Source organism: Raphanus sativus, chromosome 7 (assembly GCF_000801105.2).
Source record: "Raphanus sativus cultivar WK10039 chromosome 7, ASM80110v3, whole genome shotgun sequence".
In the NCBI taxonomy this organism is placed as follows: domain Eukaryota; kingdom Viridiplantae; phylum Streptophyta; class Magnoliopsida; order Brassicales; family Brassicaceae; genus Raphanus; species Raphanus sativus.
The window spans coordinates 12740608-12767254 of NC_079517.1; the positions used below are offsets into that span (position 1 = coordinate 12740608).

General features: G+C 34.6%; 2 protein-coding genes, 2 long non-coding RNA genes and 3 pseudogenes across 6 annotated transcripts; 4 read left to right on the forward strand and 3 right to left on the reverse strand.

Moving 5' to 3' along the window:
* The first annotated feature begins 6 nt into the window (after positions 1-6).
* Positions 7-761, forward strand: LOC130497582 (probable xyloglucan 6-xylosyltransferase 3; annotated as a pseudogene).
* A 131-nt stretch (positions 762-892) lies between these two features.
* On the forward strand, positions 893-3909 carry LOC130494538 (putative pentatricopeptide repeat-containing protein At1g74400; annotated as a pseudogene).
* LOC130498140 (fucosyltransferase 3-like) lies at positions 3678-5656 on the reverse strand (annotated as a pseudogene).
* An 882-nt stretch (positions 5657-6538) lies between these two features.
* LOC130497467 (uncharacterized) lies at positions 6539-8164 on the reverse strand. The gene is made up of 7 exons (XR_008936463.1): positions 8040-8164; positions 7873-7956; positions 7698-7769; positions 7353-7476; positions 7202-7258; positions 7009-7126; positions 6539-6868 (listed from the first exon to the last, which is right to left on the reverse strand). It is a non-coding gene; the product is annotated as an uncharacterized LOC130497467 (long non-coding RNA).
* A 1029-nt stretch (positions 8165-9193) lies between these two features.
* On the reverse strand, positions 9194-11093 carry LOC108838176 (uncharacterized). Of its 3 annotated transcripts, none has more exons than XR_008936602.1 (4): positions 10866-11086; positions 10115-10508; positions 9532-9947; positions 9194-9453 (listed from the first exon to the last, which is right to left on the reverse strand). It is a non-coding gene; the product is annotated as an uncharacterized LOC108838176 (long non-coding RNA). The 3 variants fall into 3 exon arrangements; XR_001947460.2 differs by having other exon boundaries at positions 9201-9947; positions 10115-10227; positions 10367-10508; positions 10866-11088; XR_008936601.1 differs by having other exon boundaries at positions 9198-9947; positions 10866-11093.
* A 4655-nt stretch (positions 11094-15748) lies between these two features.
* On the forward strand, positions 15749-16627 carry LOC108850769 (glutathione S-transferase T3-like). The gene has a single exon (XM_018624245.1). The coding sequence runs from the start codon at positions 15749-15751 to the stop codon at positions 16625-16627; it is 879 nt and encodes a 292-aa protein (XP_018479747.1).
* A 643-nt stretch (positions 16628-17270) lies between these two features.
* On the forward strand, positions 17271-18577 carry LOC108835760 (uncharacterized). The gene is made up of 2 exons (XM_056991352.1): positions 17271-17385; positions 17652-18577. Exons 1-2 carry the CDS (start codon positions 17271-17273, stop codon positions 18575-18577), a joined length of 1041 nt encoding a protein of 346 aa, XP_056847332.1.
* Positions 18578-26647: the final 8070 nt, after the last annotated feature.

The following is a 26647-nucleotide window of genomic DNA, read 5'->3' on the forward strand; positions in this document are numbered from 1 at the left end:
TTGATCTATCTCCTGCTTTCTCAGAAAGATACATGGATGGAGAAAGTGTTTGTGGAGAATCAGTACTACTTGCACGGGTTTTGGGAAGGTTTGGTTGATAAGTATGAGGAGATGATGGAGAAGTATCATCCGGGTTTGGGTGACGAGAGATGGCCGTTTGTGACGCATTTCGTTGGTGCAAACCGTGTGGTAGCTACGCGGATTATGCGGTGGAGAAGGTGTTTGAAGGCATGGAGAGGGCTTTTAACTTTGCGGACAATCAAGTGCTGAAGCTCTATGGTTTTGGACATAGGGGACTGCTGAGCCCCAAGATTAAGAGGATCAGGAATGAGACGGCTGCTCCGTTGGAGTTTGTAGAAAGTTTGATATCCGCAGAAACAACGCAGGTGGAAACCAAGCCACAGAACTAGAGGAGCTCTTCGTGGACACGTATAGGTAATATATAATGACACTCACAAATGCAAAGCAAATTTGTTTGCCTGTACTTTGCTACTTCATTGTTTCTTCTGCTCTTTTTATTTTTGTTTTTGTTTTTGTTGTTGTTGTTTGCAAGAATATTTTAGTTTGCAAAATTCATTTTTTCCCATAGATGTTTTTTTTGTGTTTCTTCGGTCAAATATACTTTGTTACTGCTCGTGACTACTATATTGAAGTCTGTCACTTGAACTTTTTGGCAACTATTATTAACATTGGAAGAAAAGTTAGGGATTAGACTGTGGAATTAGGATAACTGTTACATTTAACAAGTTTGTTATAAGCACCAAAACCAACACTTTTCAGCTGAGAGAGAGAGAGAGAGTAATGAGTTAAAAGCGAGTAACCGTTACGCGCCACCTCCATACTTTTTAACCGTTTAAAAAATCTAAATTTTAGACGCAACGGTAGGGATACGATGCCGTCTATCTTACGTCATCTTCGTCTGTGACTTCATCTGGAGGATTGATTAACAAAGTGGATTCCTTTCGTCAACTTCATCACAATCGAACTCGCTCAAGTCCAATCACACCTTGAAGCATTACCTTGAATCCGGAGAGCCAATCAAAGCTCTCTTAAACTTCAAACAACGATTCAGAGAAAGCCCTAGTTTCGTAGACAGTTTCTCTGTATTGTTTGCCATCAAAGCTTCATCCTTAGCTCATAAAGCTCCCTCCTTTATTGGCAAACAGATCCACGCTCTTGTTAGGAAACTTGGGTTTCATAGCGTAATCCAAATTCAGACATCCCTGGTCGGTTTCTTACTCATCTGTAGGTGATATTTCTAGTGCACGCCAAGTGTTCGACGAAACTCCTGAGAAACAAAATGTTGTTTTGTGGACGGCTATGATTGCAGGTTACGCTGAGAACGAGAAAGCTGTGGAAGCTGTTGAGATGTTTCGACGGATGGAAGAGGAAAGAATCGAGCTTGATGAGGTGATTGCTACTGTGGCTTTATCAGCTGTGTGCTGATCTAGGGGCTGTGCAGATGGGAGAAGGATATATTCACGCTGCATCAAGAGAAAACGAAGATTGGGTATGGATTTGACTCTGAGAAACTCGCTTTTGAACATGTATGTTAAAGCTGGGGATGTTGAGAAAGCGAGGAGAGTCTTTGATGAAACGTTGAGAAAAGATGTGGCTACTTACACGTCTATGATCGTAGGGTATGCTTTAAACGGTCAAGCTCAAGAATCATTAGAACTGTTCAAGAAAATGAGCCAAGATTCATCTGTGTCTCCAAACGATGTAACTTTCATTGGCGTCTTGATGGCTTGTAGTCACGGCGGTTTGGTGGAAGAAGGGGAACGACAGTTCAGGAGCATGGTTGAGGATTACAATCTGAAACCTAGAGACGCTCATTTCGGATGCATGGTGGATTTGCTTTGCCGTTCTGGTCGTTTGAAGGATGCTCACGAGTTCGTAAATCAGATGCCTGTAAAGCCAAACGCGGTGATTTGGAGAACCTTGCTTGGTGGTTGCAGTCTTCATGGGGATGTTGAGCTCGGGGAAGAAGTTCAGAGACGGATCTTTGAGTTGGACCGTGGTCATGTGGGAGATTATGTTGCGTTGTCCAATATCTACGCGGCGAAAGGAATGTGGATGAGAAACTGAGGATGAGGGATCGTGTGAAGAAGAGAAGGGAGCCTGGGAAAAGCTGGATTGAGATGGGAAACATTATCGCTGAGTTTGTTTCAGGGGTAGTGATGATGGGGAAGCTAATGGTGGGAGAGATTAGCGAGGTTTTGAAGTGTGTTTAGTTGCTTGTATGACAAGTTATGATTATGTGGTGGACAATTTTAACTCCAGTTATTGAGGTATTAAAATGTGTCGTGTTTCAAGTGAATCTCAGTTTGTTTTCGGACTTATTCATCAATGAAAGACGTGTGAAACAGAAGATACGTTTAAAAAAAAAAAATAGTTCTGACCATTTTACGTGTTATGTTTTCTTTTTTTTTATTTGGTTGTTAAATTATTCTTGTTCTCTGATCACTTGTAGCTTACAGGAGCAGTGACTAGTGCGGTGGCAGGCAGAACTTCTCAGTATGGAGTCGTACGTGGGGCTGCACTTGGCGTTATCTGTTGAAAGTGTTGGAGACTTCTCGTGCCTACTGGTACTCAGAGCTATCATGATCGAGGGGTCCATCATCTATGGTTGGTCTTTAAATAAATCTGAGCAATCTTACACGTTTGTCAAGTATATAGGAAGAGAGGTTTTGGAGGTTTTCTTCTGACTTTATTGTCTAGATGGAGAAGGATTTTGAGAGAAAATAACTTTGGTGGAAGATATAATGACATAGCTTTAACATGTTCCTGGTGGACCATCAAACTTATGAGGTGACATAATGGCTTTGATGTTTATTATGTTTTTCTTTTTGTAGAGCAACTGTTTCGTGAGAGACTACTAGATGAACAACTTATGTCAACAATGTTGAATTCAACACCAGTGGCAGGTTCTATTGTAGTTCTCTCTGCTCGCTTCTTCTTGTGTATAGATAGAAACTGTTTTATGAAACTCCACTATTGAGAGGACATTAAAAAGTACTACTGAAAGCTATCTCATATGAACATGACTGCAGACTTCTAAAGTATTTGAAGGGTTATACTCTTACGCTTCTGTATCTTCCTGTGTTCACTCAATGTTCTGCAATTTCCTCTTGTTTAAAGACTGCTTTCACATTAATCAATCATATTAGGTTCTTGAGTTGTTTTTTCTACTTTTTGCAGTTCAGGATTTCTGATGTAAGCTATTAAAAGCGGGATGATGTTGATGGTGGATCAGGTAACTCGTTAAGGAAACTACCTATATCATGTCAAGTGAGATGACCAAGAGGCAGATTATTATCATGACCCTTTGTTCATCTCAGATCCTTTGAATTTTACAGGACATCAGGTGAAATCACACGAAGCTTACCGAGATGCGACAAACCTTTCACCTGGTTTTTATTGATAAATGGCTCGTCAGACATGTGCCATGCCCCATTTGCAGACAGGCCGAATAAAACACCATTGTTGCCGAGCAGTGTACGTAGCAAATTAAACATCATTCCTTTTCAGTTTCTCTTTACTAATTCACTTATAGCAACTTTAGCATCTTCCGTAGGTTTCTACTTTCAATGTATACTATCATAGACATGAATAAGAACACTTACAGATATGTTAGAGAAAATATTGAACTCGATCAAGTTATGCACTCATACATTTAGATAATTCTTAATATTTCCTGACCTGTCTATTGAGAAACTCAGAAACTCTTGACCTTACAAGACTATTCATCTCTTAATATTTTACAGCCATGGGACCCTGGCTTCTGGGAACAGGGCTCCATTGACCTTGCTCTCGTACAGAAAGAGTCATGATCAGTCTCGTTCAATACCCATGGCTTCAACCCTCCAAGGCCATGAGCTACCTCCACGAGTGAGGACCATGGGCTTGTGACCATCAGCACATCAGAACAACTTAGAAGGTAAATCTCAGTCCAAGCTCTCCTGCTCTCCATGTTCCTCTGAGTTTTTGGTATTCCTTGTGGCTAGGCCTGTGAACACTTATTACCTCTCCCGTCACCGTCGGGTTTTCCCAATATACGTCCCTGATACTCTCAAAGTAGTACCCTGGAGAAGAAGATGAGACGAACACGGCCTTTGATTTTCGGTTTAGAACTTGGCTTGAGGGAGATGTCTCTCTTTGTCTACTTCAGGAAGCAACTCATGCCTAACTCCACAAGCTAGAATCTGTTCTACCAAATTTGTAGTACCAGAGACTTCAATATGGATTCCTATTCTTTGATCAGCTCTAGCAAGATAAGCGCTGTAGTATCGTGTGATGAGACCCCAGACAACATTAGCTGGGTGAAAGAGATGCTGACCCAAGAAGTAAAAGACCGTTTCTTTAACCGGGAAGAGCTTTTCAAGTTCCTGCTCAAATGAAGAGATGGAGAATAGTGATGGGACAAAATAACTATCTGCTTTCAGGATCAGCCACGGTGTTTCCTTCAACAAAGCTTGACCTTCCTCACAAAAGAAAAGCTTTTGTTGGTCAGTGGAATCTAGAACAAGATGGCGAAGAAGAGACTGTTCATTGAGCGGAAACTCTGAGGGAAGAAACCAAGAAGTGTGCGGAAACGGCTCGCAGAAAAGATCAGCCATTTCAACTCCTTGCTCAACAAGTAAAACCCTTTTCGTTAAGAGAGCATAAAGAAAAGCTGAAGCTAGACTAAGCATCCTACTTCCAAGCTCACCATCAGAAATTCAACCATATCACATAGCTACAACCAGAGACTCCCCAATCAGACCGATCTCCCAACTTGAGTTTGTCAAGTGTTGAGTTATAGGAGCTAGTAAACGGTCCACACCGTCTGTGAAGATCTTGGTATCTTTTGAATCTAGCTTCCAGGTAAGAAGATTGCTTAAAAGTCGATTCCTTTCGATATAAACTCGCCTCATACCTGCTCAAGCATGATTCTTTATCCAAACCAGGGACAAGATGTTCCTTCTTCTCGCTTTCCTCACCGTCTGATTCATTAGCTGAAACCCAAAAAGCCACCAAAGAGTGTGTTTACTAAATGCAACATTCTTGAAAAGGAATGAGAGGGAAAATCAAAGTTTTTACCTTGATGGAATCTGAGCTGAAGAACCCTGGAAGCTGCAACACTCTCCACAGCATCATCAGAAGGCGGGTCTCTGAGTACCACCGACAGAGAAAACATAACAGAAGCAACCATAAGAACAGCGAGAAGCAGACCCATCGATTTCATCGAGCTCAAACTTGGTTTCACTGTATCCACTTCGCTAGACCCGATTCGAGTGTCCGGGTTGGTCACCGGTTCACCCGCATCCGAGTTCTTCTTGCCACGCTTCATTTGGTTAGAGAGAGAGAGAAGGCAGGTGAAAACCGGGTCGGATTTTAAAGTGAGTATTCGGGTTTTGAAGAAAGACTTGAACGGAGTTGGTGGTGGAGTGTGGAGTGCAGACAGAGATCGGATGAACTCATCATGTGATGTGTTTCAGAGAACAGAGATAAACAATGAGTACGTGGCAGAGACGACGACAAGTTTTAGCTACGATTTCATGTAACATTACCATCTAAATTTGTCCTACTGATTTTGTTTTATGAAAAAAAAAAATTGAAGTTCAAAAACATATTTTATTTTTGGAGAAAAACTAATCAATACTGTTAAAACAGAAAGCCTTTTTGAGGTACCCTTCTGTTTTAGTAGTATTTACAATTTTTTGCCACTGGAATATTTTAAAGGTATGCTTTTAATTTAATTGATGTTTTCTGATTTTCTTTATTTATGCAGAATAAATATGTAACAGTTTTCGGCTACCTATTATTTAAAGAACACATGCCTCTCGAAATTAACATATCATATAGTTACATATGTTTTGTTATCTGTCAAAAACCTTTTTATTTAAACAACACTAGGATCGACCCGCTCTACGGGCGGAATAAAAATTAAAAAAATATTAAATAGTTAGATTAAATAATTAATATAATTTTATTATTGAAAAATATACATATTTGTTTAAATTTTGTACATATTATTATATTTAAAGACTAAATAAAACATGCTATCTGAGAAATAAATTATATCATTTTCCATCTAAAAAGTTTAAAATAATTTTATTTTCTTAAGTAATATATGCTCTAATCATACATTATATTTTTTTTCTGGAGTTGGATGAATATAAAGAAATTTACAAAAAAAAAAGAAACGAACTTGTAAATATAGAATAGAAAACTACCGATGAGAAAAAATTCTTATTAGGACAGTTAGTTATTAGTCATATAAATTGAAATCAGTAACATTAAAATATCGTATCTCAACATGTTCGGCAGATTAAGTTTGACAAAATTCAATCAACAATACATACACTTGGTTTATTCTGAATGAATAGTTCTTTGGTCTTAGAATTAAAATGTTTGTAAGAAAATAATTAATATAGATATTCGGAAGCTTAATAGTGTTCGCCCAACACAATTGTGTGAACTAATAAACCTTAAATGTTTTACACATTTTAAACAAAGCCAAAACGGGAAACTGATGAATAGTTAGAAACCAACATAACAAAGGTCAACATATTAAATTCATATTATTAAACCTGTCTGAATCCAACTCAAAGCACACACAAACACATGAGAAGTCTAAACACGTGAAAGGAAATATAGAAACATAAGCGTTACTACATCTCAAGCAACACGCGTCTTCTTGATAACATTTGAAGATGTCTTCTTGATAACATTCGAAGATGTGTCGTCCATCTTCTCAAGAGCACAACCAGCTGGGTCTTCTCCCGCCTTCGTTGATTCCTCACCACTCCACCCTCCGGACTCAAACTTTACAGGGATTGGCTTGCCGTCCGGCATGTTATTCTTCTTCATAGTCGTCATCTTCCTAAAATACCCAAATGGTTATACATACACGATCAAGTAAACAGCGAAACTAAATAATATACATCATTCCTACAATTTTGATATCAATATCACACACTGTTACACAATTCGAAAAATAAATGACACATACAGTACTTTTACCTGAGATGGAGCAGTAATGACAAAATTGTTGAGCTCAGCAATTGTCAGAGTTTCAACCTTTGCATAACTTCTTAGTGGTGGTGCGGCAGATGGATGATCAGTATCCCTAGCCACCAAACTACACAAGCAAACGATGGTAATTAATCTTACTATGCCAATAAACACTTAAACATCTATTAACAGATCAGCTTACTTGTAGAAGCAGGCTTCCCCTGCGTTGCACCGGAAATTGCATTGAGGAAAATACGACCTACACATCATATTAAAGAGTTACAGAAGTGTGATTTCCCTTTTTTCTTTTACAATATCGCTATACTAACATACGAAATATAACAATTAAATACCTTTAACAATCTTGGGTTTATGCTTGTAGCAACAATAACTTTTGGATCATCACGCATGCCCTCAAGTTTCTTGTGAAAACAAACAGCCTGATTGTCTAAGAGGCTCAGTGTAACAGACACATCACTGCAAACATATAACATATAATACCAATTGATTGTGGAAATGAAGAGATGCAAAAACAGAATAACAATTACTTATCAATATTAATACATTACATGAACGAACCGATAGTAATCTATATAACACAAAACACACATATATATAAACAAAGTTAAAACAGGGACAATGAAAGAATGCGAAGAGTGTTCTATAAGCATCAGGCTTGATGATATATATAGCTTTACCTGCACTTCAAGTGAGATGCAATTTCGGGAACCTTCTATCATCCAGCATCCGTTTCTTCATAGCAAATCCAGCTATTGTCGATAAAGAAAATGATTATTCATGAAGTCAACAAACAACTACAAAAAGCGTTATAGTAAAGGAAATTATTATAAATCGAATCCACATAGCTCATACATCTCTCCCTCCATGAGGAATGAGGAATTCTCTGAAAGTGTTCAGCCGGTGGACCGTGATAGAAGCTGGGTTGAGAGACTCATGCTGCAATGAAAGAGTTGATTATGAGTTTGCAAAATACCAAGCGTTGTAGATATTTTAAGAAAAGACAATATAATAGGACCAACCTTATCATTCAGTAGTCATATCCATGATTTCACCCCCTTTCTTCAGAGCTTCCCAGAAACAGAGGAGGGCTTGATAACGATCTGAGAACAACCTTTTTATACCGAGATTTTCACCGTTTCGAAGCAGACAATAAATGTACATCGCGGATGAAAGAATCAAAAAGGACTTTAAGAAGATGAATGTGAAACTGATAAAATTCTGGATTCGAGGAAGAAGGTGAATCGAAACCCTAGAGTTGGAACCAATATCAAGACGGCTGAGAGTGATGAGGGTTCAACCCATGAAATAGAAAACGCCGCGTTTTGCTTATTCAGAATGGGCTTTATAAAGCTTTATTTAAAAAACCCGTGTGAAACCAAAACCCTAAACGGAAATTAAACACGAATAAATGAAACGCAGTGTTTAGTGTAAAGAGACACGTGTCATACTGTGGCTAAACGAATTTGTGACCTGGTGTCCGACGTGGACATCCCAGGAAGGATGAAAAGGCTTCTTTATATATAAAGACTAGGGTTGGCCCGCCCTACGGGCGGGAAGTTATAATTTTTTTTTGTCATCGGAAGTTATAACTAAACTATTTTATATGAATTTATAAAATTTTATGAAGTATTTTTAAAAATATTTTAGATTGAAAATGATATTATAAATAAATAATGAACAGAATTCTGAGATAATATTGTAATTTTTAATAACATATTTGGTTTGAACTGAATTCATGTATAACCTTTCTTATATTTCATAAATATAATGTAAGTATAATGTCTTTAACGATTCTTCCTCCCAACACAACTATGCTTCGCGCGGGATTTGGTATTTTGGCAAATGTATATTTTATGTTTGTTTCTAGATTAATCAGGTTGTTTCATGTTTGGTTGGAACCAATATCTAATTTTCAAAATCTTGTTGTTTGCCTCCTGCTAGAGACGATATAGGATTTCTCTTCACCATATTTTCGGCAAGGCATACATGTTGATTCTCTGAAGCTCAATTTAATTTGTCGTCAGAACCTAAAGACACAGAGGGTCATGATTTTTTTTTTGTCTGTGTTAGTTTCACGTTATGAGACTTGGGATTGCTTTAATCATTTAATTTAATGGGAGTTTCTGAACTTAATTTTTATGGATGTTATACTGGGGTAATGAGCCAGACAACTTGGTCCAAAATGTTTTTTTTTTGAACTAAAGCTAAACTAAAAACGATTGAATTACAAAAAAAGTTCAAGTGATCTTATATATCTTTGATCTGCTTCAAGCTCTGCATCACCACGTATCTTTTTAGGAGTAGCCAAACTTTTATGTCCACTACTCATGTTTTTCTTTGTTTCAGATGATGCTTCCTTCTTACTCTGAACACCTTTGAAGCTAGCTGCAACAACACACACAGTCTTCCCTTTTACATCTCCATCGCTTATTCCTGGAGCAGAAACCTAGAAATTTCAGCATCACTGATTCTTGAAACCTTCTTCAAATCAGAACTTTACATTTCATTAACCTTTTTAACAACAGCTGAAACAGTCAGAGTACTCTTTGTTGCTTTGTTATTCTGAGCTTTATCATTGCTTTTAACCTCGAACCATCAGCAGATCTGGCCACCTCACCATCTTTTTTAAGGCCAGATGTTTCAGTGTTCACGGAATCACATGGTTGTTGCTTTACAGCCAACGCATCTCTCTTTGCAGCAACAGAATTGTCTAGTTTGGTACCGAGAACCTTTTTAGTCAACGACTTCCTTCTCAGACCTGAAGTCTTAACTTTTTCTGTCTCTGAGATTTCAAAACTCTTCCTCCGCACAATCTTCTATGCATTCACCGCATCATGATGATCACACCTCTTGCCATGTTTACAGTGATCATGATTTGAGCTCACATGATGATCCCCACGATAACAGGTCCTTAATCTGTGGTTTACCTGAGCATGCCAATAGCTCCAGTTTTAGTGTTTCGAATTTACACACAGTGGATTAAACACATGCACATCTTTAATCTCTGATACAGTCGCTTCTTAGAGAGCCATAAGGACCTAATCAATTTTGGTCTTATAATTGTTCAACTGAGGTTTACTTCGCTCATCCTTACCTCTGCAGTGACCAAACATACGAAAGTAAATTGAGTTGTGAGCTCATAAATTGCTCATTCTCTAATGAGGTGTTAAACGGGCTGACGGGTATAGATCCCTGGATCAGAGTCAACTGCAATCAAGAATAAACAATCAAACATTTGCAATAAACATAATTGCCAAAGACTTCAACTATCATAGATTCAGATGTGAATAGTATCATAGATTCAAATGTGAATAATATCATAGATTCAAATGTGAATAAATACCACCTCATCTACCATAATCATAAGCTCTACATCCTTCCTCACGTTCCTTGCTTCTCAAAAATGGAGGACCTGTGTCACAACAGTCTCCCTGCAACGACCATTTTTCAAATCAGACAGAAGCTGTTTAGGGTTGGTCTCCCTGCAACTAAACGAAGAATCACGATCAGCTAAATTACAAAACTGGAGTAACATGTTCAGCTCTACGGTAACCTATTACAAAACTGAAGAATCCTGATCAGTTCTACGGAAACCAAATTATATTAAAAAACCAAAGTATCATGATCGGTTCAACAGAAACACTAACAGAACTCATAAAATGGCTAAAGAAACACGTGAGTTAACATCAATACAGAGAAAGGAAAAAAGTAAACCAAAAACTCAAAACAATCGATATCTAGAGGAGCAAATCGGCTAGAAACACTCACGTTAACCTTCGATTTAACCATCAAGAGAGATGAGGAGCAAGAATACATGAAAGATGGAAAGTGAGTGAGATTCGAACCTATTTAAACACGAAGTCAACATATGAGCAACGCAAGAGGTTGTAGTGAACTCACGAATTAAAGACACTGGGAGTAATCACGCAGGAATCGCAACGCATCACTTATAGAAACAGAATCGCCATCATCGCCGCCGGAAAGAAACTGAGAAAACGAAGGGGTTTGTGTTCGATCACCTGATCTTTGGGCTAAAGTCAGAGTATGTAAGAAGCCCAAATCAAGTCCATGTGACGCAGAATTAACTCAGCACACTCCGTTTCATTTAACGCGCCACATGTCGAACGTTCGGAGATTCAATTTGTGACATGGCGTCTGACGTGTCAGCAGGAGAGAAAACAACTCTCTTTTATATATATAGATATGCCTCTCGAATTAGAACAAACTTCAGTCACTATAACACACTGGTCTTCAATTATTATACAGATTATGTACCAATTCTGATGTTTTGATAATGATTTTCTACGAACCCCAATGCTTCAACGTTTACTAGAATCTGCAAACTTCCACTTAAAAACTACATTAATATGTTAATATTGTTTCCATTACCATTCATCAGTTCCAATCATTTTTTATTTTACAAACGATTGCATCATAAAACATAAATAAATAAATACCAATCTTTTCTAATCAATAACTATATATATATATATATATATATATATATATATATATATATATCTAAATACGTAAATGAAAAATCTTAACTTAACTCAAATAAACTAAAATATGGGTAATTTGTTAAGTTAAGGGAACCAAATATAGTAGATGGCAAATAGCTGATCAATTTAAATATTATCATATATTCAAAATATCAGTAGTTAACTAATCATAACATAAAAATCGCAGCATCTATTCTATTAATCCAACTATTATTTCAACAATACATATCTTTTTAATTTAACTGTTTCAAAATTTAATTTCTGAATGTAACCACCACATATACTCACCTAATAATCAGAGGCCACAAACCTGATAGCTGATCAATATATCTTAATTAATCAAACATTAAACATCAATTAAATAAATAGGCAAATATGTAGGCGACAGCTAAAAATATGTAACTTCAGTTTTTTTTTCGATTTGTTTCCTAATAATCAGGACCATATAAAATCTATTTTCTTGATCTAACCACCATTTAAATTTCTACTAATCGGCAGCAATTTTCTTAAGTTAAATAAATATGGTTAAGGTGAAGGATAGCTGATAATATATAACTTTAGTATTGTCGATTTGTTTCCTAATAATATGGATCATAACCAATATATTTTACACTGGAAGCAAATAATATAAATCCACTTGGCAAGCCCAGTAAAATTAAAATCACTTTTATTGTATAATCAAAAATCCAAACAATAAATGTATAGATGTGTAAAGTATATAACTAGATTTTGATCCGCGTTTCGAAAGCGCGGATTTTGTTTGGTTATAAACAAAATTAGATATGAATTAACATTTTATGATTTTTATATTATTATGTTATAAGGTTGTAGTATATCGAATAAATATTTATTTAAAATTATATGATTTATGAATTAGTTTATTTGAGATTTTGTATGTACACTCTTATATAACTTTTTCTTAGGTATATGCATTTTCTCGGATCCAAAAAACTTAACGAAACTAACACGAAAATACATGTTCGAGTAAACTAAATATTGGTTTTCGTTTTTGGACCCGCATGTTTCTATTCCAGTTGGGTACCCAAAATACCTGAATATTTTTTGTAATTGTGTATATTTGGGTATTTCAAATTGTTTTTGAGTATTATAGAAATTTTTAAGTTTCAGATTTGGATTTTAGGTTATAGTTTCGGGTTTGGGTAATATTTCAAACTTTTAAAATTATATTTCAGATATTCGAATAAAAATTTGGATATTTTTGGTTCTTCGGATAAAATTTTAGCTTTTGGATATTTGAATATTTTCATGTATTTGTTTAGATTTTTGTGTTTTGTTTTTTTCAGGATTTAGGGTACTTTGAGTATATTTTTATCCAACCCTATTTTGTACCAAAATAACATAAAATAATTACAGATATTTTACAGATATTTGAATTATATAAAATATTAAAATGAAATTAATATACTTAAACTAAAAGTATACTTACAATATATACATATATATATATATATATATATATATATATATTTAATATAATATATTATTATTTTTTTACATTTTTTAAAATAATTTGCTCGGTCTTCAGGGCTGGTTGGAACGGGTTGGATTTGATATTGGTTTTTAGATATAATATTTTAAAAGTCGTTTGAGTATATAGACCAGGTATAATAAAGTATGAGACTTTCATTTTTGGTTCGATTCTAAATCGTTTTTTTTTGTACTAATGTTTTTGACTAATTATGTTAGATAACTATTAAGAAAATATAATATGTTGCAAAAATTAGGAATAAATTTTTAAAATAATATCTGAAATGTGTATAGCACAAATATATAGTTATGTAATTTGACATATTTAATATAGTTACCAAAAATATTATATTAAATTAATATTAAACGCAAATATGATTAAAAACAAAAATATGATGACAAAAATATGATTAAAAACAAAAATAAAATTCAAAACAAATAAACAAAAATTATATTAAATTAAAGGGTAGTTCTCTCAGATATCATTTTTTAAGTTTTTGTCATAAAAATATCATTCAAAAAATAAAATGACCAAAATAGCATCTTTTTGTTTTTAAAAATTTAATATCTATTTTTTTATTTTTTAAAAATTGAACACATTCCTAAAACTCCACACCTTAATTCTAAACCCTAAGTCTTAGATTAATGAACCCAAATGTTATAAATGCAAATTTACCCTTCAATAAAACTTATTTCCGTCATTTTCCTCTTTGTGATGTTATTTTTGTGACAAAAACTTGGTTTAGTGTTATTTTTGGTTTTTTTCCCTAAATTAAATTAATATAGTTAAAAAATTATATTAAATTAATTAAACGCAAATATGATTAAAAAATATGATTAAAAAAATATGATTACAAAAAATACGAATATAAAATTAAAATTTTCAAAAAAATAAAACAAAAATATACCCGCCCTTTGAAAGGCAGGTCAAAATCTAGTCTATACTATTAAAAGAGAAACATTCTTAAAAAATCTACATATGTAAGGTTGTTGGACCCTTTCATTAGACTAACAATATTTATATTTTGATCCTACCTTATATTTCTCTAATTATGCAACATTATTATTAATCTACTATATTAAAATAAAGATCTTCCTCGGATTTTGTCCACTAGTAGAAAACTGCAGAATAGACACGTAATTTTTAGTGACTATGGCTTTCTTTTCTTGACTATAGAACAATATAGTCACGGTTAGAGCACTAATATCGGTCGTATTTAGACAGGTTCTTATGCTAATTCTGATTTAAAAGAAAATCAAAAAGAGAAAAAAATAGAAGAGGCGTCACTAATTTGAGGCAAAGAAGAGACGGTAATTAGTGACACGTGTAGGCAAAGTGAGAGGAGAGAAGAGGAAGAGCGTGGTTTGGTTTCGGGGTCTGGTTCTCTTCTCTCGCTTTCTCCGAAACCTCTTCCTCTTCTATTTTCTTTCAAAGATGATTCTCTCTCTCTCTCTCTCTCTCCGTGGTTCCTCAACAAAACGGCGGTACTCCCTGTCTCCATGGCTCGTCGACGACACAGAATCATGTCTCTCCGTGGCTCGTCGATGAAGCGAAGAGTCTCTCTCTTTGTGGCTCCTCGATGGACCGACGATGAACCTCTCTATCTTCGTGCCTCCTCGACTTCATCGCTGATTGGATTATCTCCCTCTCTGTGGGTCTCCTCGACGGCGAAGGACCGTTCTCTCTCTGTCGAGATACTTGAATCGGAAGGTAAATCTATTGTTGTTTCTTCAATCATGCATGTTTTAGATTAGACTTGTTCTTGTTCTGATTTGAAGTTTTATTTGTTTGTAGGTTCGATTCGGTCTGGCGGTGGCTCTCGTCAACGGCGTCGGAGCTCTCTGTCAATGGCTCTCCGCGCTCAGGTAAAGCTTCTGTTGCATCTTCTTCAATCATACATGTGGCTTTGATCAGTTGTGATATCTGTGTTGCAAGCTTATCAATTTTGATAATATTTTCTGTCTGTTCATTCTGTTGGCTTTAGGTGTAAAATATATTGATTCATTTTCGTTTTGTTTATTGCAAGTTTATCAATTTAGATTTGGCTTCTTTCTGGTGATTAATATTTTTTTGTGTTTCTGTCTTTGTGTTGTGAGATGAAGGGATCAACTCGCGTTTGATATGTTCAGTGGAAAGAGAGAGCTGAGGAAGATTCATCAATACAGGTTCTTTATTAATCATGTTCTGTCTCTGTGTGCAAATTTAAATGTCACAGTAGAGTAATTATAAATGAAGTCAATTGAATTGAATTAGAACTGATGTGGTTAGCTTTTGTGATGACTTGAAAGTAGAGTAATTAAAGATGTAGTTGTGGAAGGTAGGGTAATTAAACGATTATGGTTGTCAATGGTAATAAATAGAACTGATGGTTAGATAGTAGATCAAACGTGAAATTTGTCTTAAAGCATTGTTTGTTGTTAGATATATGTCAAGTCTTAATGCATTCAAGTGTGTTAAAGCATTGTTTGTTGTTTGTTTGGTTGAGTGTGTTGAATGCTGCTTGTCTTTCTTTTTGGCTTATTTATGGATACTGTCTTTCACTTCAATCTCCAACATGTGAATGCCTCTGTCTCCTCCTTCTCCTCTGTCTCCTCCTTCTCCTCTGTCGCCTCCTTCTCCTCCTTCTCCTCCTTCTCCTCCTTCTCCTCTGTCTCCCCCTTCTCCTCCTTCTCCTCCTTCTCCTCTGTCTCCTCTGTCTCCTATCTCTCTTCTATCTCCTATCTCTTTCACTTCGGTAATGGATTTCAATCCATTTCATGACTCTGCCAACTTTGTTGAACTACTTAATAGTCAACAAAATGTTGTCTTTGGCAGTCAAAGTGAAGGAAGTGTTTCACTCTCTGCATCGCAAGCTCCTCTCGTAGCCAGTCAAGAAGCACCAGCAGAGCGTAAGGGACGAAGGACGTGGACGACAACAGATGATATAGTGTTGATCAGCTCGTGGTTGAACACGAGCAAAGATCCACTTGTTGGGAATGAGCAAAAATGCACGGCTTTCTGGCAGAGAATTGCAGATTACTTCTCGGCGTCTCCTAAGGTTGCTGGTGGGAAAAAAATCACAAAAACTCAGTGCAAGCAACGTTGGCACAAGATGAATGATAAGGTTAACAAGTTTTGTGGGGCTTATGAAGCAGCAACAAGAAACAGAACCAGTGGTATGAACGAGGATGATGTGCTCAAAATGGCCCACGATATCTTCTTGAACAACCATCAAAAGAAGTTCACCTTTGAGCATGCGTGGAAGGAGCTTCGCGATGACCAGAAGTGGTGTCTACTCTCAGTAAATGGAAGCAGCTCGAAAAGGAGGAAATTCGACAATGGTTCACATTCAGAAAGCTCTCACGCAGCTACAAATGAAACAAATGCTTCTGTAGATGCTGAAGGAACACCTCGTCCTCCTGGTGTTAAGGCAGCAAAAGCACAGAAGTGGAAGAAGGTGGGTGAGGAAAAAGAGGTCGCTGGCTTCAACAATATGTGGAGCATCAAGAAGGAGGATTTGGCAATGAAGACAGAGATCACGAAGATGAGGCTACTTGAGAGTCTTGTTAATAAACAAGTACCACTTGATGAATACGAAGAAGTTCTCAAGAAAAAACTCATAAAAGAGTTGATGTAATTCTCGGTCATGTTGTTTCTGTTTATGGTTTATGTTTCTGTTTCTGTTTCATGTGATTTCTGTTATTTATGTTTCTGTTTCATGTTGTTTCTGTTTATGGTTTCTGTTTCTGTTTCATTTGTGTTGTTCTTTCTAATGAAATGATTTCTGTTCATGTTAATGGTTCTTGTTCATGACTTGTTGGTTGCTGTGATTTATGTTAAATTTGTGAATCATTTGATCTCTGTGTCTTGTTCTTTTCAGTGTCGACAGGAGCTAAGAAGTGGAGTGCAAGAAGTGGAGTGCAAGAAGCACAGAAGTGAAGTGTCGTGAAGTGTAGTCTTGTAGTGAGTCTTGTAGTGTAGTGAGATGTCTTGTAGTGAGTCTTGTTGTTTAGTGTCACATGAGATGTTAGCTTGTGAGTCTTGTTTTGTTGTTTAGTGTCACATGAGATGTTAGCTTGTGAGTCTTGTTTTGTAGTTTAGTGTCATGCACAAACTCATGTTCTGTATTTATAAATGAATCTTTTCTATTTATAAGATCAACAACAACAACAAACTCATCTTCTCTCTATATCCAACGCAACATTACAAACTCATCTTCTGTTTTTCAAAAACCACAACCATCTTTATCTTCTCTTCTAAAAATTCTTTAATCACCATATATGGCTTCTTCTTCTCAAAATAATTTAGATAATGCATTTGATGATGCATTTGATGATGCATTTGATGCTGCATTTGATAAACGTTTTGATCAAGTCATGGAGAATCTAACCATTCGTAATGATCAAGAAGCAAGAAGAAATGCAAGAAAAAAACGAGCTTACATCGAAAGACATCGTGAAGAAGGGCATATTCTTTTATGGAATGATTATTTCAGTGAAACTCCAACGTTTCCCGAAAATATGTTCCGCCGACGTTTTAGAATGAACAGGCCATTGTTCATGCGCATGTTGATCGACTCTCCACCGAGGTTGAATATTTTCGGGAAAAGCGCGATGCCCTCGGAAGGATTAGTCTCTCTCCCCTTCAAAAATGTACTGCAGCCATTCGTGTCTTTGCATATGGTTATGCGGCTGATACGGTCGACGAATACCTCCGGCTCGCTGAATCAACAACTCGGTTATGTGTGGAAAAATTTGCGGAAGGAATTATATCTTTGTTCGGCGATCAATACCTAAGAAGACCAACACCGGCTGATCTTCAACGTCTACTCGATGCTGGAGAGTATCGTGGATTTCCCGGGATGATAGGAAGCATCGACTGTATGCATTGGCGGTGGAAGAATTGTCCCTTTGCTTGGAAAGGGCAATACTCTCGTGGTTCGGCTAAACCAACAATCGTTTTAGAAGCGGTTGCTTCATTTGATCTCTGGATATGGCATGCGTTTTTTGGAGCTCCAGGTACTTTAAATGATATCAATGTTCTTGAACGTTCGCCTGTTTTTTATGACATAATACATGGTCAAACTCCGAATGTCACTTTCTTTGTCAATGGAAGCGAGTATCATATGCCTTACTATCTTACCGATGGTATTTATCCGAAATGGGCAACTTTTATCCAATCTATTCCTTTACCACAAGGACCGAAAGCAGTTTTATTTGCTCAACGTCAAGAAGGCACTCGGAAAGATATCGAGCGTGCTTTTGGAGTCTTGCAAGCTCGGTTTGCCATTGTTAAAAATCCAGTGCTGTTTTGGGATAAAGACAAAATTTGGAATATTATGATGGCATGTATCATACTCCATAATATGATAGTAGAAGATGAACGAAGTGGATACACTCTAGAAAATAATGCAGAGTTCACGCAAGGCGAAGATAACAGAACTTCACATGTCGATCACACATTTTATACAGGTGCCCCTAAAAGTTTCGCAAACCAGATGGATGTTGAGACAAGTATTCGTGATACACAAATGCATCAACATCTGAAAAACAATTTGGTTGAACATATATGGAGTAAATTTGGATGAGATGAAGACGACAACTGATCCCGAATGTTTTTTTCAAATTATTCTCCTATATTTTACTAATCTTTGTTTTCATGTTTTAATTTAATAATGTATGTTTAAAATGTTGTCTTGTCTTTTATTATGTTTTATGTAACAAAAATAAATTTTATTTTAAAAATAATTGTTTTCAAATTTTTTTAAGAACCTTAAAATAAGAGACTTGCAATGGAGGTGGAAAAAATCTTAAGGTTCTTAATCAACTCTTTTACCACAATTAACTCATTAAATACAATAAAAAACAAATTAAAAGACCCATTAGGGTATTTGGGATAATGGTGCTCTTAGTAACGCAAAAAAAATCGTGTGTATACGATCGTGACTATTTTTCTCGGTGACTTTTTCGTGACTTAGGGCCTGACTGGTGTAACCGCAGCGGTTGCGGTTGCGGTTGCGGGAGTTTGCGGGTGCGGGTGGTTGCGGTTTTAAGCGTTTTTTAGAGATTTGTACGACTGGTATAGCTGTTAGAAATTGTTGCGTTTGCGGGACTCTTATGACTGGTAAACTACAAAACGCAACATCTGTTAAATAATAATTTAACAATATTTACATTTTATGTAATTATAAAAATATTAAAAATCATAATAATATGATAAATATAAAATTTATATTTATAAAATCATATTATTCAATTTTAAAAATTTATAGAAAATATTTTAGTTTTGAATTTTATAATATAAATTGAAATATAATATGAATACATTTTACAATTTCTATTATTTCCATTGAAAATTTTTATTGGATATTTTTAGTATTATTTTTATTTATTCTGTTTTTAAAGAAAAAAAATTTACCCTCCCGCAACCGCCCGCAACCGCAAACGCTAGCTGGAACCAGCTTTTGATTTTAAGAGGTTCGGAGCGGTTTGAAGCGATTTGTAGCGTTTTCTGTGATTGTTTCGAAACGTCAACAACCGCTATAAACCGCAAAAGCTGCGTTTGCGGGTGGTAGCGGGAAAACCAGTCGGCACCTTAATAATCACGATTTTGCCACGTTTATTTTCGTGATACTTTAGTCACCGTATAGACACATAATATATCGTGGTTGTTTAGTCACGTTTATATTCGTCACCAATACGTGACTGTATTTAAAAAATAAACAAAAAAAAAAGAAAATAAAAATAACTATTTTGTTATATTCAAAATCGATTAATCACAAAATATAATACAATTAATTTCAATATAAAAAATCACAACTTCGAGCCCGAGATCTGCGGTGAGCTTGAATCCGGTGGCGAAATAGGCTGTGAGCTTGAGTCGGTGCCAAGCTTGGATCCGGCAACGAGGAGACCAACAACAACCTTGGGTGACGAGCTTGATTCAGATGAAGAGCTTGAGAGAGTTACGAGATAAAGTTGTGACGATATGAGCAACCGAGTCCTTACGCCACCACCTCCCGTCTATCAGGTCACTGAATCGTCATGCCACAACCACCGGTTCATCACGACACCGATTCGTTACGCCACACCTTTGGTTCATCACACTGCCACTTCTTCAGATCTAGAAACAAGATAACATTGATAGATCTAGAAACGGAGCAAACCACGTGTAAAAATTCGAATCTCACCGTCGAAGGTAGTTTCGGAGAGAGAGAAGCAAAACGTGATCGAGATCGATGCTTGTTGTGCCTTTTCCTTTTTCATTGATGGAAGTGAAGGGAATAGAAGAAGCATAAGAATGGAGATGGAGATGGAGATGGAGTAAGAAAGAGAAAAAACAATGAACAAATTAATAACGTAAATCTTCCTGATCAGTTAGATTACCATCTACCAATGGCCAAGATTTAAAAAAGGGCGATCCGCACCTTTTCTGATAGACCAATAGGAAACAATCTTTTACTTTTATTATGATTTATGTTAAAATGGTTTTATCTGCTTAAAAACAGAGTTTGGAACTTACTTGAGATAGATAACTGAACTGACTTTGCATTTTCAAAAAATTTAGGATTATCGTTCGAAAAAATATATTTTTATAAGCGATGGAAATTAGTGCTTTAGGCTTATACATAAGATATTCTTAATGGTTATGTTTTGGTTTTATGGTTTATAGTTTAATTCTAATAATTAAAACTAGTTTAAAGTTTGAAAAAGTTGATGTGAGAAACTTAAAATTTAGTGAGAACTATATTTTAGTTTTTATCTAAGATTTGAAAGTTTTTAGATATAATTTTAAATTTTAAATTTAATGTTTATGATATAAGGTTTATAATATGGCATAGGGTTTAGGATTATATGTAGGATTTGAAGTATGTAGTTTAGGGTTTTGATTTAAGAATTGAGCTTTAAAAGATTAGATATAGAATTCAGATTTATGTTTGAGTTTTGAAATTTATATTTGGACATTTGATTTCCTACCATGATGTATGATTTAATATTTGAGGTTTAGGGTATAGAAAAGCTAATATGGCCACGAAAATACCTTGGCAAATAGTGACTACTATACACACTGTTTAATCATAATTTTTGGATCGTGGCTGTTGTATCTACGATTTGTACAGAGTTTTGTACACGTGTCAATGCAGTCATGAAAGTAACCAAGAGCAAGCGTGACCATATTTAGTCGTGACATTTCTGTGAGGAAAACGTGTCTTTTTAGCCACGAAATGGTTAGGAATAGTCACGATTACGGGTTTCGTGACTAACTGTGACGGTTCTGTGACTAAGTAAAAAAAAGTCACGTCCTCTCGTGACTAAACCGTGTTTATATTGATTTTTTCTACTAGTGGTCTTTGATTTACTTTGTCTTTTTATTTTTTTCCTAACAATATTTATTATCTTAAACCGTATACTATAAATTTGTCAAGTCATAAATCTTCCAACAATATTTTACAAATCTCCAAACATATCTTCAGTTTTAACATGATTAACTAGATTTTGACCCGCGCTTTCAAAGCGCGGGTTTATTTTCCTTTATTTTCTTTTTTAAATTGACAAATATTTAGTAAATGTCATATTTTCATATATTTATTTTTTTATAAAAGACTTAAGTTTTTTATCTTTCTTTATCGTGTTTCATTTTAAATGAGTATAGGCCTGAGAACAATATCCGGATCCGAAGAACCAACCCGAAACTGACCCGGGATAAATATCTGAATGAGTTCTAAATTGCTATATCCAAAGGACCGGTCCCGAACCCAACCCAACCCGAACCGAGAACCGAATGAGTATCCGAAGATATCCGAAATGTGAATATATGTCTAAAAATATATTTTATAATTATAATTATAATTATAATTATTTTAATATTTTAAATTAATATTATAAGTTAACTATAGTAATTATTTTCAGTATTTCGAGTATTTTTGGATAAAATATGATAGTTTGGATAAAAATTTACCAAAAAAAACTGTATATAGTGGGTATTTTTGGTTACTTTTGAGTAATTTGGATACAAAAATTTGAACCGAATCGGATACTTTGGTTACTTTGAATATAAATAACCGAACCCGTTTTACATACTTTGGTTATTTGGTTAGTTTTCAGGTTCTTATGCATGAGAACCGAACCCATCCGGATCCGGAAAGACCCGACTCGAACCCGACCAAAATTTTATAATACCCAAATGGGGTTTAATTTCAAAACCTGAAAAACCCGATATCCGAAATAACCGATCTGTACCCGAATGAGTATCCGAACGTCCATGTCTAATGAGTATTTATGTTTTAGAAAATTAAACTTTATTTTTTAATAAATTAAGTTGGTATAACTCTGATTAATTAATTTTATTATGTGGTTAATTTTTTAAATAAAAAAGTTATATACTTTTAATAAAGATTTATACTTTTCAATGAAAAAATCAATTTTTTTTATGAACGCTTAAATTATATTAAAAAGAAACATAATTATTAAGTGATTAATTTTTGTTCACTACACAAAATATTAAAAATGGTTGAAAAGAAATTATTTGAATTTGGAGAAAAAAATAAGAATTGGATCTGATTTCTTAATCGGCCCAGATGGCCTAACCAAGAGAGATCTGATGTGGACAGTGGGCTGGATCCAAAAAAATGACCCAATATAGATATGTTATTAGTATTACTTGATTGCCCTTAATGAAATATGCAATGTTAATAAAGAAAAAGGGTATATTTAGTAAAAAAACCAATAGGATCCTGCTTTAATAGTATAGATTAGTTTTTGATTTCGATCAAAAAAAAAATTAGTTTTTGATAGACTTAACACTTTTCCACATCACGTATGTATTATTGCTTGTGGAATGGAATGGTCAACACTTCAAACTTATCTCAGTTGTGAATATCAATCATAGGGAAAATATTCTAACTGTACCACTTGAATAATATCAATGATTCAAAGGAAGTGTGCAAACATAATGTGTCTCTAACGTGGCACGTAGGTTAGAGTCCTTAAAAACTTTAAAATCAGAAGATTCAAATTTAATATATTAAATTATATGATTTATTCAAAAATATTGCAACTTAAACCAGCAAAAAAAACCAGAAAATTGAATATTAAAAATATTATATATTTAAAAATTATTCAAAAATATTGCAACTTAAACCAGCAAAAAAACCCAGCAAAATTGAATATTAAAAATCTGATATATTTAAAATTATCCAATAAACATTACAATTTCTCAAAACTATAATTGAAAACATGAATCTGAAATTTAAAAGAATATATGTAATACCAAAAATATATATGAAATACACAAATATACTTAATATACACATAATATTTCAGGTATTTTGAGTACATGGTTGGGTCTAGGATATAATACAGGTCCGAACCAAAATCCACGGGTCAAAAAATATCAATAGGTACTTTTTCCTGAACCGAAATCCAAACCAAATCTATATTTTTGATCGGTTTTGGTTAAGTTTTTGGATCCGAATAAAATATCCAGACTTAAGAGAACGTTACATAAGAATGTATATACAAAACTTCAAAGAAACTATTCATAAATTATAAAAATATGTAATTTGAAATAATACAGACTTGTAACAACAAAATGCATAATTTTAAAATATAATTTATATTAAATTTTATTTATAATTTAGAAAAACCCGCGCTTTCGAAGCGCGGGTCAAAATCTAGTTTAACTCTTATTATTAGTTTGTTTTTATACCTAATTTACTCTTATTTCTTTAACAAAAACAGTAATTATGAAAATATCATTACTAAATTTTCATAATATTTACAATTTACCATCAACAGGCTTATTTTATCAATGTTTGTGTTGCCACAAACTTAAATTTATTCTTCTTTAGTCATAAATTTAATTTAAAAATTGATAGACTTACTAATATTTCCACAGATTTATTATTGATTAAATCTTTTTTACCACAGATTTATTTAACTTAAATAGTTATATATAAGATTCGATAGATTTGTTTTTTTTCCATTGGCCAAAGATTTAATTTTTGACATATTTAATTATGTCTTGACTAATTAATTATTTATTAAACCATAAATTTATTTTATTTTGACATACTTAATTAGAATTTAATTGATTTATTTATCTTTTGATCATAAATTTAATTACAATTTGATAGATTTTTTTTTCAAAACTTGATCACAGACTTAATTACGATTAACAGATTTTATTTACCAAATATTAAATTACAGTTTAGTAGATTTGTTTATTCTTTGACCATCGATTTATTTAATGCCACGAAATCGAATATGAAAAAAACAATTATACCAACATTATTGTATTAACCGATGAATTAATTTAATTTAAACAATAACAGATAAAAACCAATAAACCACAACTTGCGAAGAATAAAATAGGAAAAATGCTAATAAATTTGAAACCATTTTTCACGTGTCTTCCTTCTTCTTTGTACTGAGTTTTAACGTGAAACAATTACACTCAGAGATAGTTTTTTTCATGTTTTTTATAAGATAGATTTATCTAATAGGTCACTTTATGACTTTTAATGTCATCATAAGTCATATTGTTATATTAAGGTACTTTTTGAGTGGTTAAATACCACACTGTCTTTCTCCTTATTAATCTACTTTCTCTCTTTCATGTTACAATTTTCATTTTCTCTTTCACATTTTTTTTTTCTTTTCTCCTTTCTCTCTTTGTAAGCCCCCTTTCTATCTCTCTCTTTCTCTTTTTTTTTCCAGGAATTAACCCTTGTCTGTGAAAAGAGATGGCTATGAGGAGAAACTCGTTTTCCATAAACATACTTTGAATTTTTGGAAAATTTCCTAACAAAAAAATGATAAATTTTCTTTCTCTCTTAATTTGTGCTTTCTCTTTCTCCATTTCTCAGATCTATGTTAAGCTAAAAATTGAAATTAGAAGGCAGTGGTGTTTCGTGGGTTTGTGAATGTGGTGGGTTCATGTTTTTCAATTTGCCCGTGAGAAAATGTGCTATGTTTGCCCGTGAGAAAGCTCGATCTCCTCCGGTGGAGATCTTTAGAGTATTTGCAGAACAGGTCCTTTGAGTTTTGATTCCTTTCACTTACGCCCCTGGCCTTTCTAAATTGCAGAAATGAACTCTTGATTTTGACCAGAACTTTTGATTGTGCAATTTAGGCCAATAAATATTGTGGATTTGCAGCATTGATCCCTGACCTTCCAATTGTGTACTCCATATAAGTGGGATTAAGTGTACACATGTACAATGTGTATATAGTTATCCACATGTACGACATATAATTAATATTCAAGACTTTGTGACCATGAATCTGCTTTGAGTAATGGTGGTTACTGTAATATGAGCAAGATAAGTCAAACTAGCCACTGCCTCTTTCTGAAACCCATTGACAAAAAGAGACTCTATACAGCTCTAAGCAACAAGAAGCTTAACACATAAACACTATATAGACCCATTGACAAGTATTGAGTTTGTTTTGTTACTTGTGTATGTAAGTATCATGTATCCATGTGTACACCTAGGTCTCGTATCTACATGTACATGGTGGACTGCACAAATGACCAGTGTACATAGATGTCCACATGTGCACTTGCTAATTTATGTACACATGTACATTTAGTTTGTATAAAGAAAGATTAGTATGGTGTCAGTTGTATCATCTTGTCAATTTGGATTATTTTCCAGTGTCGTTAAAAACAGATGTAGGGAATTGATTTTGGTGAAATTAAAATTTTGAGAATATGAGTGGTCATTGCAGGTAGAAGAGAGTGCTTTATATGTACACATATTCACGCTATCCACATGTACATCGAGAAAACTATGTACATGCTATGTCTCGTATCCACATGTACATGCCACAAATGACCAATGCAAAAAAATTGAAACTTTGTAACAAGTTAATATATTTCAAAGAAAGATTGAAACTTTCTTGTAAGTTAATAGTTTTGACACCATGAGGAGGTGGAGAAGAGCATAGTAGGCACTTTCATCTTTTCGTTTTTGAGACATATATTGAGACTGTTAGAAAGTAGAAAGTCATGGACTTGCTGCCTCCAGATTTGACCACCAATGCAAAAACATTGAAAAAGATTAAAACTTTGCAACAAATAAATATCATATTCAAGAAAAATTACAATTCTCTAACAAGCTAATATCTCTGAGACCAAGAGAAGGTGGGGGAGAAGCATAGTAAACGCCTTTTTCGTTTCTTCTTAAAAAAATAAACCAGAGTCACTATCACAAGCAAAGCGGCTCTCCAATGGTGTTACCAACCACCACTCCTATTGATAACCCATTTGAAGAAAGAGACAGCGAAGATGGAGATCAAGGAGATCCTTTTCCGCCGTTTATGGTGGTCCTGAGACTGAAGGTAGAGTATTTCAAATAGGAGATTCAAGAGAAATAATCGGTGGGGGAGGAGACGGTTGAGGAGCAAGAAGAACAGAAGACAAGGAGGAGATGTGAGATATATGATGGCGGCAGAGGAGAAGAACAGGGTGTCGTGGAAGGAAGAAAAAAGGTCTAATTTTGTTTGCTTAGAGAAGAAATGATAGAATTGGAATTTCATGTTTTTTTTTTGTATCAAAGGAAAGTTTGCACAAAGTGTATGTGTATAAATATGTGACTTATTGTGTTAATAGTAACTCAAAAAGTGACCCACCATGTAATTGCTACTAGAGTAGT